Source organism: Neophocaena asiaeorientalis, unplaced genomic scaffold, assembly GCF_003031525.2.
Source record: "Neophocaena asiaeorientalis asiaeorientalis breed wild unplaced genomic scaffold, Neophocaena_asiaeorientalis_V1.1 scaffold217, whole genome shotgun sequence".
Lineage (NCBI taxonomy): Eukaryota > Metazoa > Chordata > Mammalia > Artiodactyla > Phocoenidae > Neophocaena > Neophocaena asiaeorientalis.
The window spans coordinates 6,465,030-6,480,423 of record NW_020172293.1 but is presented as its reverse complement, the minus strand read 5'-3'; the positions used below and the strand labels follow the sequence as shown (position 1 = coordinate 6,480,423).

General features: G+C 36.2%; 1 protein-coding gene across 1 annotated transcript in view; it reads left to right on the top strand.

The window, feature by feature from the left end:
- The window catches only part of MALRD1 (MAM and LDL receptor class A domain containing 1), a 580,486-nt gene extending 565,317 nt beyond the window's left edge, over positions 1–15,169 (top strand). Inside the window, exons 40-41 of the mRNA XM_024765840.1 lie at positions 12,340–12,415; positions 15,089–15,169. Coding sequence (XP_024621608.1) covers positions 12,340–12,415; positions 15,089–15,169 — 157 coding nt within the window. The remainder of the gene's footprint in view (positions 1–12,339; positions 12,416–15,088) is intronic.
- Positions 15,170–15,394: the final 225 nt, after the last annotated feature.

Genomic DNA, 15,394 nt, shown 5'->3' with positions numbered 1-15,394 from the left:
TGTGGGACTTTGAGGTATCAACACTCATTCAAAGAGAAAGGAAGAGAAAATATTTTCAGAAGAGGTAGCTAGCAAAATGTTAGCCAGGCAAATGTGTATTTACTCAAATTTGAACACCCAGTGTTAGTAGAACAGAGCCAGCAAAACTATGTGTGATGAAGGACCAGCTGTGTTTTGCTTCGTTTTGTTTTCAATCCATCACATACCAATGCTTTTGTAAGAAGTATTGGAAAAGTGAAATTAAAAGACACACAAAATACTAGTCTAAATTTCTTATTCCGAGCCTCAACAGACATAAATTTACTCTGTCAAATAGCTACAAACATTTCTAAACACCTGTCCTCAATCTTTGTATTTATCTCATCACGGAACGATAAACAGAATAAGACCATAACCGTACATAAATCACACTCTGAGTAGCTCTGCAGTAGAGTACATGGCACATATTTGGGACTCAAGTAACGTTTCTGAGATAAATTGGAAAATAAAGATTTTATCTCTGCCCATAGGAAGTTAACATTCAAGTGGGAGAGACATGAATGTAAATAGATAAATGCAACTAAGTTCATTTTTCTAGGCAGATTCTTACATAGCGTTGTCAACTTTAAATTGTCAAAAGATTTAGAAAGAAGCCAGTCGCTAGGTGATTACTAGGGAAAATCACAAAGACTGATAATTAACTTCAATACTGCAATCGGTTTTTAAGCAAAGAGATTACGTGTCTAAGGGAATTCAATAAGGAAATTAGAGTGAGTTTTCATGTGGAGCAATTTACAGGGAAAAAGATTTCATTCCAATTAACAAAAATACCATATATCGTGATAGTAAAATGCACACTGCACCGTGGAGTACAAAGAAGAGAAACGGTTAATCTGGCTCCAGAGCTGGCAAAGGCTCTGGCCAATGAGGAGGGTATTTAAGAGCAAAAACAGGTATTATGACCTACTTAAAACCCCTAAGAAGTGCAGCAGGGATGGCAGGTCGACGGTGAGAAGAAATGCTAAAGAGAGAGGAGGTAGGAAAGATTGCGGTAGGGATCTTACCTTTCAGGCAAATGATTTACAAGGAGCCAGGGCAGGGTGGGGGCGAGGAGCTCTTGCAGGGGAAACACCTCATGATCTTTTCCAAATTGTAAAATCACCACCCCACTCCCAAGATGCTGATACACAGCAGCCTAATGAATAGAATTTGGAAAGTACAGCAAAGTGCCAGAAAAGAATTAAAAATGACATTGAATGTCACCACCCAGAGATAGAGACTGTTACCATTTTGATGTGTCTTCTTCCAAACTTTTATCAATGTGCACACATGTACATGCACCTTTCATCTTGAAAGTCTGTGTTCTACTGTGCGTCCGGTTCATGTTAGGTGGTTGTGAATGTGCTAGAAGTCGGTGGAGACTGCCCTCCCATTGGCAACGTGGGGTCTCCTTAGGGTTAAGTAAGCTACAGGAACCTGGGTCAGCTTTATTCATACTAATTGCTTCCATGTTCCTGGGCATGTTCCCATGTAAGCACTCTGCCACAGCAAGATCGTATTAAACAGTGACATGTTTTGTGGTTAGTGATATTTATTTCCTGCCTCAAAAGAGTAGGAGAAAAATATGGCAGCTGCCGTATCATGTGAATGAGTTTAGCAAAGTTTGGTGTCCCAGTGGCTTGGTTTTGTGACCCCGGATGATTAATCCTTTCCTCTCCCTTTTGGGGCATTTCTGGTTATATTTCCAAACCCAATTCTTTCTGAACTTTTTCACCCAAAACATCTGGTTCAGCTTCTTCCTTAAAGACTGGGAAATGAAAACTTGAGCTCATGGACATCCCCCCTAAATTATCCCTGCTTTTTCAAATTGACTTGCTTCTTTTCTTTCTTTCTGTCCCGTGTTACAGATTGTTTATTGTAATTCTTTTTTTTTTTAAATGTCATCATCTTGCCAAAGATAGAGACCATTATATAGGTGAATATTTTTGTTTACTTCTCCTCATGATGTCTTCCCTTTTTTCTTTAGCGGTGGTCAGGTAATACAGTATTTTACAGGAGTATACATTCAGTGAGAAAAGGATGGTTTATAGACTCAGTTTATTCTTTCTTATAATGCTTTATGATGTGCAATTTTATTCTATCTATAGATTCTTTTTTTAACTGTCCTTTTTATTTTAAACTTTTAATTTAATTATGTGACACACAGTATTATATTAGTGTCAGGTGTAAAACACACCTGTTTTGATAATTTTACACATTAAAATATGATCTCTACAATACGCCTAGTTACCACCTGTCACCATTCAAAGTGAGTATAATAGTCTTTTTTTTTCTTTTTTAACATCTTTACTGGAGTATAATTGCTTTACAATGTTATGTTTGTTTCTGCTGTTTAACAAAGTGAATCAGCTATATGCATACGTATAGCCCTATATCCACTCCCTCTTGCATCTTCCTCCCACCCTCCCTATCCCGCCCCTCTAGGTGGTCACAAAGCACAAAGCTGATCTCTTATTGAATCTGTAGATTGCTTTGGGTAGTATAGTCATTTTCACAATGTTGATTCTTCCAGTCCAAGAACATGGTATATCCCTCCATCTGTTTGTGTCATCTTTAATTTCTTTCATCAGTGTCTTATAGTTTTCTGCATACAGGTCTTTTGTCTCCTTAGGTAGGTTTATTCTAGGTGTTTTATTCTTTTTGTTGCAGTGGTAAATGGGAGTGTTTCCTTAATTTCTCTTTCAGATTTTTTGTCGTTAGTGTTTAGGAATGCAAGAGCTTTCTGTGCATTAATTTTGTATGCTGCTACTTTACCAAATTCATTGATTAGCTCTAGTAGTTTTCTGGTAGCATCTTTAGGATTCTCTATGTAAAGTATCATGTCATCTGCAAACAGTGACAGTTTTACTATCTATAGATTCTTATAACAGATTTAATGTGCCACACTGTAATTACACACTACAAATTGTAATCTTGGTGCTGGCTTTTTTATGATAAACACAACCATATTAAAATGCCCCTCATTGGAATTCCCTGGCTGTCCAGTCGTTAGGGCTCCTTCCTCTTACTGCCAAGAGCTGGGTTCCATCCCTGGTCGAGGAAGTAAGACCCAACATGCTGCACAGTGCAGCCAAAATAAAATGTTCCCCAAATCTAATTCTCTAACACACTGTTGGGCTTCAAGTGTTCCATTTAATCCCTCCCACTTCTTGCTACCACCCTCTCCTAGATAGTTTTACTGAGACACATTTTGGCATAGTCTCAGTCTGATATTTTGAAAGATATTTGTTGAAACAACCTCGTGAAACCCATTGCTGGTCTTCCTAAAATAATGTGGGCACTTGTTACCTTGTTAGCCTAGAGTATAGTGACAGGATGCATACCATAAGTCTTCTCTCCTGAGTTGGTAAAGATGTGCTTCTAAGCAACTGTTTTTTTCTTGTTTGTTTTTTGAAAGTGTGACCTATGTGATTGATTCTTTAGTCCTGCTTAAATTTGAATTGGAGAATCTTAAAGTCAAATTTGTATCCTACATTAAGTAAGTAAATAGACTCTCACCATACCCATGTCATATACTGTCCCCATCTCTTTCCCTCTGGCTCAACTCTATTTTCCAGTTCTAAGAATCCATTTCTCCACTTCCTATCTGTTTCTCATTTGTCTTTTTTTTTTTTAATTTATTTATTTTTGGCTGTATTGCTTCTTCATTGCTGCGTGTGGGCTTTCTCTAATTGCAGCAAGTGGGGGCTACTCTTCGGTTGCGGTACCCAGTCTTCTTATCGCAGTGGCTTCTCTTGTTGCAGAGCGCGGGCTATAGAATGCAGGCTCAGTAGTTGTGGTGCACAGGCTTAGTTGCTCCGCAGCATGTAGGATCTTCCCAGACCAGGGCTCGAACCCATGTCCCCTGCACTGGCAGGCGGATTCTTAACCACTGCATCACCAGGGAAGTCCCTTTTCATTTGGCTTATATTCTTCTATTATGCTTATCTTTGCAAACTGCCATAAAGTTGCTCTCATTACAAAAAGGACAAAGTAGTGTCTAAATTAAAAAATGTGTGATACCTCTCCTTAAAAACGGTCTGTTCAGACAGGCTAAAATTTGAATTGGAAACAGTCAGAGACCAGGTGTAAAATAAAACTTGTCTAAGGTTTTGAGAAAGGAAAGATGATGTATGTGAATCGTGTGGCACCAATAATTGCACAGGAAATGCAGTGCACCAATCTTCTCCTATTACTACAAGTTAAAAATGAACAAACCAAAAAAAAAAAAAAAAAAACCTCATTTTTATAGGTTCTAAGATCAGGAAGCAAAAATAAGAGCATTACTCATTAACTTTTATAATGAGGCAGAGGAAAAAAATTATTAGTACCCTAAGAAACAAACATTCCTAAAAGATCTCTTCTTGACAGAAATATGTTTAATGAACATTAAAAATAGATATGAGTAAAAGTGGGGACCAGAAATATTTTATTTTTGTTAGGATTTTATAATGTATTTTCCCTTTATCTGAAAGATTAGCACACTCAGAAAGACTTCATAGAAAGTCTTAGGACTGGAAACATTTGGAAAAACCTAATTAAAGAGTTTAAAATGACATAGGTGGAAAGGAGTAGAGTAGAATTGAGATTTACTTCTCTGAGACACTCCAGATTCACCATTAATCTGGCTAAGCAAAATTTAATATAATAGGCATGACTCCCAGAATAAATTAATTCCATTTCCACCAGTGAAATGATTGTATTTCATAATTTAGATGGGCCCTTTTTAAAAAAAATATGTCACATGTACTTGTATGGTTAGAAAACATTTTTCCCCAGCAATAACAAATCAAATACTTCATAGCCTGAAAACGCACATCAACCCCTGATATTTATACATAGATATTTCATACCTCTTATTTTTCAGAGAATATGAGATATAAGGGACACAGACCTTTATTTTTCAAATATTGTAAAATGAGTTATTTGTACCAAATTAATTTTTCTCCAGTTCCCATGTAATGAAATAGATAGAAGGACCATCCCTATTCTCTTATACTCTACTCATCTTCAGGAAAGGCCCCAGGCTGCTCCTCTGAGCTAGCACTTAACCAGCTGAAAAAAATTTAAAAAAAAATGAAAGAGACAGAGGTCAAAAGTAGGCTCCTGGCCCACTTAAAGTCTTGGGTTCAGTGGAACAGAAATCTAAATACAAATGTGACTCCATGGTAACAGTAGTAAAATTGAATGTCTTTTCTCTCAAGGTATTGATGAAGTATATTGCTGGGAGTAGGCATGGAATAACAGAATAGAGATCTGGTTAGTGGCTTTTTTTCCATCATTAAGCCTTCGGACTATGTGCATTCATTAAGTTATTCTTTCTATAAACATTCAGTTGATTCCTGTCACACTAGGTACTATATTAGGTGCTGAGATAGAGAGAAGAGTAAACCAGACAAGGTCCTTATCCTCCAGAGGACTTATAATCTAGTGGGGGAAGAACCTCATTTGCTCCATCTGTAAAAAAGGCATAAACAAGATGATTGCAAAGGTCCTTGCTAGCTCTAAGTAAATAAATTTATTTTAAAAAATTAAAAGTACTACAGTGAGTATTATTACTAATTTTGCCACTTCCTTATTTTTTTTCCTTTATCCCAATGTCCTTTCATTGGTCCCAAGTTTGGGGGTCAGGAGAAACAAGTAGGAAGTTTAAAAGAAGATATAAATGACCAAAGGAGAGAATAAGAAAAGAAGGTAAAAGAATAGCACTGGACAGTTAGTGGGCATCTACTTGTGGTAGGCATTTTATAAATGTAATTTAATCTAAGAGACAGAAATCTAGCAAGCTGCCACCCTCCAAAAGAAATTCTAGAGGCAGGAACAAATAATGTTCAACTTTGTAAGTATAGGACCTAACACAATGTTTGTTAGATAATATGTGTCCTAGAAATGTTGGATAAATTTAAACAAACATGAAAGATGATAAATAACATAATCAGCATTCTAACATTTCACCACCTTAAGGAGTGACTCACCACATTATAGACATCATTTTCCTTCAGGCCCTTAACTCAGGACAGTTATTTCTTGGATCTTAGAATGTTCTTCAGCATTTAGAAACAAATATAGAAATCATTTCTTTAATGGAAGCATGAGAGCAAATTCCTCCACACACACATGCACAGCAAATATCTTTTGGTAAATAAATTATCGTGTTTATCTCTGCAAATCACCTAGATAGCTGCATTAGGATTGCCCAATTTCAGAAAGTGTTGTTCTCCATACTTTTTAGTAGACAGGCTTTTACAGTAGAGTTTTATAATGCCATCTACCTGGGTGTAACAGGAATCATCATGCATGGCCATCTCAAATGGCATTCCACCTTACTTTTATAAATTGTGCTAAAGTTTTGAGCTCATCTGAACATTTTTTTTTTTGCGGTACGCGGGCCTCTCACTGTTGTGGCCTCTCCCGTTGCCGGAGCACAGGCTCCGGACGTGCAGGCTCAGCGGCCATGGCTCACGGGCCTAGCCGCTCCACGGCATGTGGGATCTTCCCGGACCGGGGCACAAACCCGAGTCCCCTGCATCGGCAGGCCAACTCTCAATCACTGCACCACCAGGGAAGCCCTTCTAAGCCTATTTTTAAATATGAATACATTGTGACAGATTTACTCCCATGAGATGGTAGTGGGGACTACTACTAGGTGTTTGGTGGATTTGACTAAGAAGTGTGAGTAGTTTCTCAGACACATGAAATGACATACCAGTAAATTGAAGAAAAACATGTCTGTTCTTAACAGAAAGAAAGTAAACCACTGATTGATAACCAAAAACAACAATTAATTTAGTAAATAAAATTAATAATTAATAAGACACACTCAGTAAGACAAATTATAAAAGTTGATTAAAATTACTAATTAATAAACTTACAATATGTGTAAATTGATGTTTATTTTGAAGTATAGACTTGTCAATGAAAACAATTCAGGCATTGTCTTGTCATTCTTTCCTTGTAACCCTCCTGATAGCCATTCTTCAACATGCAGGGTGACACCTATGCTCACTGTCACCTTGTTTTTCTTTCAACCTAGATAAAGGTTTATTCACTTATCCAGTCTAAAGGTTTCACATTAAGTGACAATCAGACTCTACCCAAAACTGTCCAAATGTTGCCATAATAATTTGCCTCATACGCTAGCATTACAATTTTGTTTTATATTAATGAAGGTTTTATAGTTCCACTAAGCTAGAGATAAATGTGTTTACCAATAAGAAACCTTAACCAGAGCAATTAGACAAGAAAAAGACAAAAAAAGCCATCAAAAATTAGAAAGGAATAAATAAATCTATTACAAATGACATGATCATGTATATACAGAAAATCCCAAAGAATCCACCAAAAAGCTACTAGAGCTAATAAATGAATTCAGCAAAGTTGCAATATACAAAATCAACACACAAAAACCAGGTGTGCTCCTAAATACCAGCAATAAACAATCAGAAAAAAAAAATTAAGAATGCAATCACTTTTGAGAATAGCATCTAAAAGGATAAAAACCTGGGAATAAATTTAACCAGAGAGGTGAAAGGTTTCTACACTTAAAATTACAAAGCATTACTGAAAAAAATTAAAGAAAACCTAAATAATGGAAAGACATTTCGAGTTTATGGATAGGAAGACAATATTGTCACGTCAGTACTGCCCAAAGCAATCTACAGATTCAACACAGAGCCTATTAAAACTCCAACAGCCTTTTTTGCAGAAATGGAAAATTGATCCTCAAATTCATATGGAATTTCAAGGGCACCAAAAAGCCAAAGCAGTCTTGTTAAAGGATCACGTTGGAGGGCTCACACTTCCTGATTTCAAAACTTACCACAAAGCCACAGCAAACAAAACAATATGGTATTGGCATATGAATATACATAGAGACTAATGGGTTATAATTAAGAATCCAAATATAAACCCATACATCTATGACCAGTTGATTTTTGACAAGTCCATTCAATAAGGAAAGAACAGTCTCTTCAATAGGTGTTGCTGGGACAACTGGATTTCTACATGCAAAAGAATGAAATTGGACCCCTACCTCATACCACACACAAAAATTAACTCAAAACAGATCAAAGACTTCAATATAAGAGCTAAAACCATAAAACATTTAGAAGAAATCATAGGAGTAAATCTTCATAACCTGGGATTTGGCAATGCATTCTTATATATGACACCAAAAGTATAAGAAACAAAAGAAAAAAATAAATAAATTGGACTTCATCAAAAACTTTCATGCATCAAAGGGTATTAAGAAAGTGAAAAAGCCTACAGAATGGGAAAATTTGAAATCATATATATGATAAGAGTTTAATATACAGAATATATAAAAACTCCTACAACTCATCAAATCGACCGACAACCCAATTTAAAAAAAGAAGCATACCTGAACAGACATTTCTTCAAAGAAGATATACAAATGGCCAATAACCATATGAAAAGATGCTCAAATCATTAGTCATTAGGGAAATGTGAGTCAAATCTATAATTAGATACCACTTCCCACCTTTTGGGATGGCAATAATAGTAATAATAAAATAGAAAATAGCAAGCGTTGGTGAAATAGAAATCTGCATATACATTATTTGTGGAAATGTAAAATGGTACAACAGCTATGGAAGACAGTTCGGTACCACCTCATAACCTAAAATAGAATTACCATATGACCCAGCAATTCCATTCCTAGTTATATACCCAAAGGAGTTGAAATGGGGCCCAGATACTTATACGCCAATGTTCAAAGCAGTATTATTCACAATAGTCAAAAGGTGGAAACATCTCAAGTGTCCATCATCGGATGAATGAATAAACAAAATGTAGCATATGCATACAATGGAATACTATCCAGCCATAAAAATTATTGAAGTTCTTATACATGCTACAATATGGATTAACCTTGAAAACATTATGCTAAGTGAAATAAGTCAGACAAAAGGATAAATATTGTATTATTCCACTCATATGAAGTACCTAGGCTAGGTAAATTCATAGAGACATAAAGTAAGTTAGAGGTTACCGGGGGCTGGAGGAAGAGGAGAACAGTTTTTATTGTTTAATGGCTATAGAATTTCCATTTCTACTGATGAAAATGTTTTAGAAATAGGTAATGGTGATGGTTGCACAACACTGTGAATGCAGTGAATGCCGCTGAATTGTACACTTTTAAAAAGTGGGTAAAATGGCAAATTTTGTTATATATATTTTACAGAGTTTTTTTAAATTAATAAAATTCATTTTATTAAAAAATTTGAATTATATTCTTTAAATGGGTGAAGTGTATGGTGTGTGAAAGTCATGTTTACTGGATGCAACATAGATGAAGTTTTGTTTTTCTTCATTGCCCATCTACAGTGATCTCAGATATCTATTGTAAATACTTTCATGTTTTTAATCAACACTAAAACAATTTTGTTAGTTAATAAGCTATGAAGTCAATTCCTTTAGAGGTGTTCATATGCTCACTAAATTTAAATTGGAAACTTGCATCAGAAACATTTTCTCTGTTTAGCCCCCTCACAATGCCACCCTATACAGTGCCTGCACATATTGGATGTAGCCAGGGCTTAATAATAATTTAAGTGAATTCATCACAAGTTAGGGGAGGAAAACTCATGTGATCCATGCAGCTTCCTTTCCTCTATTCTAAGCTTCTAAGTCACTGTCTTGCTGATTCCTAGAGGTCGCTCCATTCTTTGAAACCTCAGCTCTTAAAGAGCTGTCTGCTCAAAGACAGATACAGTAAGTTAAACAAGCATTTTTTATCCTAATGTAGACTATCATTGCACCATACAGTGTTAGAAGTGGCAGAAAACTTCAGTCAAACATTTTGTTTTCCTCATATCAGGATCCATCATTTTAAGTAAAATTGTGCTTTACTTAAACAAATTACGCTTGAATGTATATAATTGATGAAGGTAGAAAATTATATCATAGAACTTGAAATGGTAAATATATGGAGTTGACATTTAAAATTTTTCTTAATGGAAGTATCTATGGGCAGTGGGTAATATTTTACCTTTTAAATAGGAAAGACATTAAGAATTCAGAGATTTCCAATGTTGGGAGACATACACTTGATCTGGGAAAAATAAAAGTTTGAGATTACTAATAAACGTAAGTTGAAGTAAACAAATTTGCTCACCTTCCACTACTCATACTGTGACCCTTTCTTGTTTTATTACAACTCCATATCCTGACACTTATGTATCACCCTTCTTTCTTTATAGTCACCCAATCCCCAAAGGCTGGCCACTTTATTTTAATAGAAAATTATTTAAGAGTTAAAATCCTTCAGAAGAAAAGTAGCTTCAATAGCTGAATTAATAGGGTTGGAAAATTGATCAATTTACTTGACTTCTGCCTGCCAATATTGGTTTAGGTCATCTGGGGTCTCAGCAGTTCAAAGCCAAAAATAAGCACCTCATATCAAAATCTTTTGTGTTGCATCTACCTCAGTTCTACCCAACTTACAGCCGAGCCTGTCCCTCCAGTTCCTGGTTGCCTGCCCAGCCTTTGGACCATCTGTCCTGTCTAGTCTTTATGGTTTTGGTTTCCTCCTGTTTCCTGATTTCATGCCTGATTTCAGCCAAGAATAATTTTTCTGAGCTGTCGGTGTTTGGGGCTGTCCCATCTTTACCTAGTGCCTAATTTCCATTTTGTTCTAATCCTCCCTCCCTGCATGTTGTTTCTCCTGTACCAGCCTTTGCTTTCACATTTTGACATATTTCAAAACACCACTTCACTTCCCACCCAGTCTGTTTTGCGAGCAGCACTGTCTAGGCTCTTGCTCTAACTATGCCAATTATTGAGCTTACTGCTCTGAGAACTTAACATCGACTAGTCTTGGAGAGAGAAAAGGCAAAGAATCAAGCACCACTCATTCAATTTAATTAGAGCAACTCATAAGTTTTCAATTAGTGGTTAAGGAATTAACTTGTTGCCTCACCGTTTAAGAGTATATCTATGATTTTTTTTTTCACAAAAATGGCTGCTGTGGCCCTCTTCATCAATAACCAAAACGTAGATGCAACGAAGGTGAACTGGTTAAGCTATTGAATATTGAAGCCGATTACATAGAAAGGGCGGAGGTCAGGAAGCTTAGAAGACACTGAATCCACAGGAAGAACGTATTGTCAGTCAAACACAATCACCCTGACTATGCAATTGCGCTCATTAACACTGTTATTTTTTAGAAGAGGACCATGTGGTTTGGTAGATGAAATAAGAGGTCATACCTCTGACAGTTTCTTTTCAAAGAGTAAATCAGTAAGACTTCCTCTTTATTTTCTTTTCTTTTAGGATTTAAGGGTACATTATTGACAAACATTTATTGTCATTATACTCTGATTGGGCAAAAATAGTCATGCATTATATATTGTTTCTTCCTGGTTGCCTCCTCAAGACACTGGCAATCATCCTGGAATCGGTCTTCCATTCTCCACTATGTGTGTGTGTGTGTGTGTGTGTGTGTGTGTGTGTGTGTGTGTGTTTGTGTGTGTGTGTGTGTGTGTGTGTGTGTGTGTGTGTGTGTGTGTGCATATTGGGGATTTTCCTTATATCTTCAATAGGGTGTATTTAGTTATCTGGTTATATTTAGTATTTTCCTGTGATAAGCATTTTTTCTTCATCAGTTGTGACCAGCTATACCAGGGCTACTTGTCTTCCGATAAGTCTATCGACTCTTAAGTAACTGAAGTATAAAAAGGAAATGATCATTTAGGAGCTCAGTTAATCAGAGTAAATTATGCAGATCTAGACCAGTGTGTCAGATTACCAAGGACATGCCTCTTTATGATCCATGAAAGGAAATAGTAACATATATTTCTCTTCAAAGTGCTGATATTTAAATTTGCTGTTTAAAATGTTAAATACTATGACAGGCACTACATACAAATCTTTATGACAGGCACTGTCATGGAAAATAGTCCTCAGGATGTGGTGGGTTTGGCAACTCTTGAAGTCGATGGGACTTCAAGGTGGCCTTTCCTTATAACCAATTCAACTTTATATAACATTGTTCTTTCTAATCTTGTACACCTTGGTATTACTTGAATAATATTTAAGCAATCAATTTTAAGAACAACTTTTTGTATGTGCTTGGGTTTTTTTGGATTTAAATATTCAGAGGTCAAATTACATTTGCTTTCAAGAATGTGTTTGCCTTGGTATCCTGCAAAAAAGTCTTTACTTATGGAAATACATTCATAAAAATAAGTACACTGGCTAGAAAATGTGTCTCCCAAAGATTTCTATCAGATAATAGCCTGAAAATGTCGTGTGGTGCATTTTAATACTCACTTCTCTTTTTGTGGCCCTGGGTGCTTTAAGGAAAACTAAAAGAAGTGTTAACTGTGCATTTGTTAATCCAATTTATGGGAACTGGAGCAACCCAGAGAAAACAGAGGTAAGTGGTAATGAACTGTATTGTTTCAGAACGGGGAACAAGCCTGCACACGTGCACACATACACACACACACACACACACACAGTGTTGTCTGGACATGTTCCCATATCATGGTTAAAAGATGTGTTTTCGTGGAATTATTTCTCCACTAAAGAGATGGGATGGGAAGGAGTTTCAGTCTCTCTAAATATGCAATGAGAATTTTCCATTTCAGGATGGTTTCAATCTGCTTGTAGAATCAGTTCACTGTTAAATGGCTTTGTGGTCACTGTTCATACCCAAATAGAGCTGACAAATCTGGAAAATATCAGTTTAACCCACAAAGAATTAGTCATCTACTCACAGTAACTCTTCATTGACTGTTCTTCATATTTTATTCCCAAACACAAAAGGGAGAATAGCGTTCTATGCTCTCTTTCAATTCAGGTGTGGGCTGTGAGGATCGTTACCTGATAACTTAGAAAGAGAAAGGAGAAAGTAAAGTGTGTTACATCTTTCTTGGCCTTTTTTTAGGGCTACTCCTTATCAGTGCAATATGAAGTAGGCTAGAGAGAAAATGGCAAGTATAATAAAATCTCTCTCGCCCCTTTCTTAAATAGGTAATATGAGCATCCATCTGGGTATAAAACAGGATTAGCCATAACACGTCACTTCTTCTGTGTGAAAGCTTCCTTACATCTGATTTTAGAAATATTGTATCAAATTCATTCTCTTGTGAAAGTGAGCACGTAGAAAACCAACTTTCATTTTCTCCTATTATTTTTTTAATGAAAATCCTCCATAAAACAGTTGTTACTGTTGCTGAAACCGAGTAGCAAAGGTTTCAGGTCAGGTGGTCTCTAGTGTTTTTGAGTGACGTGATTGAAGTCTAACGCAACCCTTGACTTTTTTATTTCTGTTACCTGATAAGTTAAAAAGAGGAAAGGAGAAATTAAGGGCATTGCGTCTTCAATAATGATGTCATATACACTTTTAGTATTGTTTTGTTAGGAATGAAAGGAAGAAGTAAGATATTTCCCAGAACACAGCATTAATTTGGATGATTTGCCAAGTCAGTCAAGTCATAGAATAAAAATGAAAATGTAGCCCTACTTAATGGATAATAAACAAATGAATATTTAAGAAACAAAATGTAATACATCTTCTTGACAAAGTAGGAAGGTGTAATATAAACCTATTTTCATTTTTACTAAAGAAAAGAAAACTTAATCTTTGGTTTAGTTTAACTTTTAGTATCTGAAAGTTACAAATGATGTAAGGAATTAAAATGTGTTTTAAATTTGACATTTTTATATTTATCATTCCTCTTTCATGTTTTTTTCTTTCGATTAAGAATGGCTAAGGAAGAAATCCTGTCATAGCTCTAGACTTTTGTTGCTATTTTGATTTCTGTTATTTCAGAAACAAATGACTTCGTATTAGTTAAACTAAGTACACCTTCCCTGACATTGTAACAGAGAAATAGACTTCCCCGAAAATACTCTTCTGAACATTCTTAGAGAAAATTCTCATATTCTGATATAGAAATTGAGAGAATAGTATAATGAAAACCACAAACCCATCAGCCAACGTCCACAACTATCAACCCGTGCTCATTCTTGTTTCACCTCTACTGCCACCTATTTCCTTCACCCACAAGAACGGTGGTGATATTTTTTTAAATGGACTTAATTTTCTTTAGAGCAGTTTTAGGTTCAGGGCAGAACCTAAAACTTTCCATGTACTCCCTGCCCCCACCCATGCGTAGCCTCCCCTATTATCAACATCCACCACCAGAGGGGTAGATTTCTTACAATTGATGAACCTACACTGGTATGTCATTACCGCCCAGAGTCCATAGTTTACATTATGGCTCACTCCTGGTGTCAACCAGAGTGTTTTTAAGCAAATTCCAGATATCATTTAATTTTACCTGTATAGACTTCAGTTGTACAGGATAAGCACATAAAAAATATATAACCACAGTAACACGCTTAAACATTTAATAATAATTCCTTGACACAATCAAATATTCAATCAGTGTTCAACCTACCCCAATTGTCTCATAAGTAAGTAGGGGGTTTTGTACTTTGTTATTGTTGCTATATTTTTAAAATCATGATCCATATGAGGTATATGCATTCAAATTGGTAGGCATGTCTCTTAAATCTCTAAATCTCTAGGTTTCATTTTCTCTCTCTTATTTCCACCTTGCAGTTTATTTGTTGAAGAAATGAGGTTGTTTGTCCTATACAACTTTCCATGTTTTAGATTTTCTAATATATACTGCAAAATATAATTCTCTGAGCTGAAAGCTGTTGGTTGCTGTTTTTTAAAAATTTTTTGTTTTGTTTTGTTTAACTTAACTATACTCAAAACAGCAGACTTAGAGAAACCAGCACCATAGAAAGAAGCAGTCAAGATCCTGGCCACTACACTCCCACATCCCACCAGAGGTGAGGATGAGGCAGTGACTCCTATGCCACTAGAGGACGCTGGGCATACACCAAGACTAGGCCTGTGTCAGTGGTTCAGGCGGTGTGGACTGGAGGTGCTGAAGTAGGAGCTGGTGATGCTCTAGTTATTACTGCAATGAAAATCCATTAAAAATTCACCTCAATCTGCATGATCTGGAAAGAAGTCTCTTATTTTAACGCCTAAAATCATAACTTTTTTCAATGTGTTTTTCTTTAGAGTTCTATGTACTCCTTCTCAAATCCATTATATGACACAACATCAGGAAGCCTGGAGACTGAATCTAATCATCTCAAATAGTACCATCAAGATCAAGTATGCTTGGGACTTCCCTGGTGGTCCAGTGGTTAAGACTCTGAGCTTCCATTGCAGGGGGCACGGGTTTGATCCCTGGTTGGGGAACCAAGATCCCACGTGCTGCATGGTTTGGCAAGAAAAACGAAAACCAACCAACCAGCCAACAAACAAAAAAGAGATCAAGTATGATCTTGTATTCCAGTCCGTGAAATCTGATAGAAACTCATG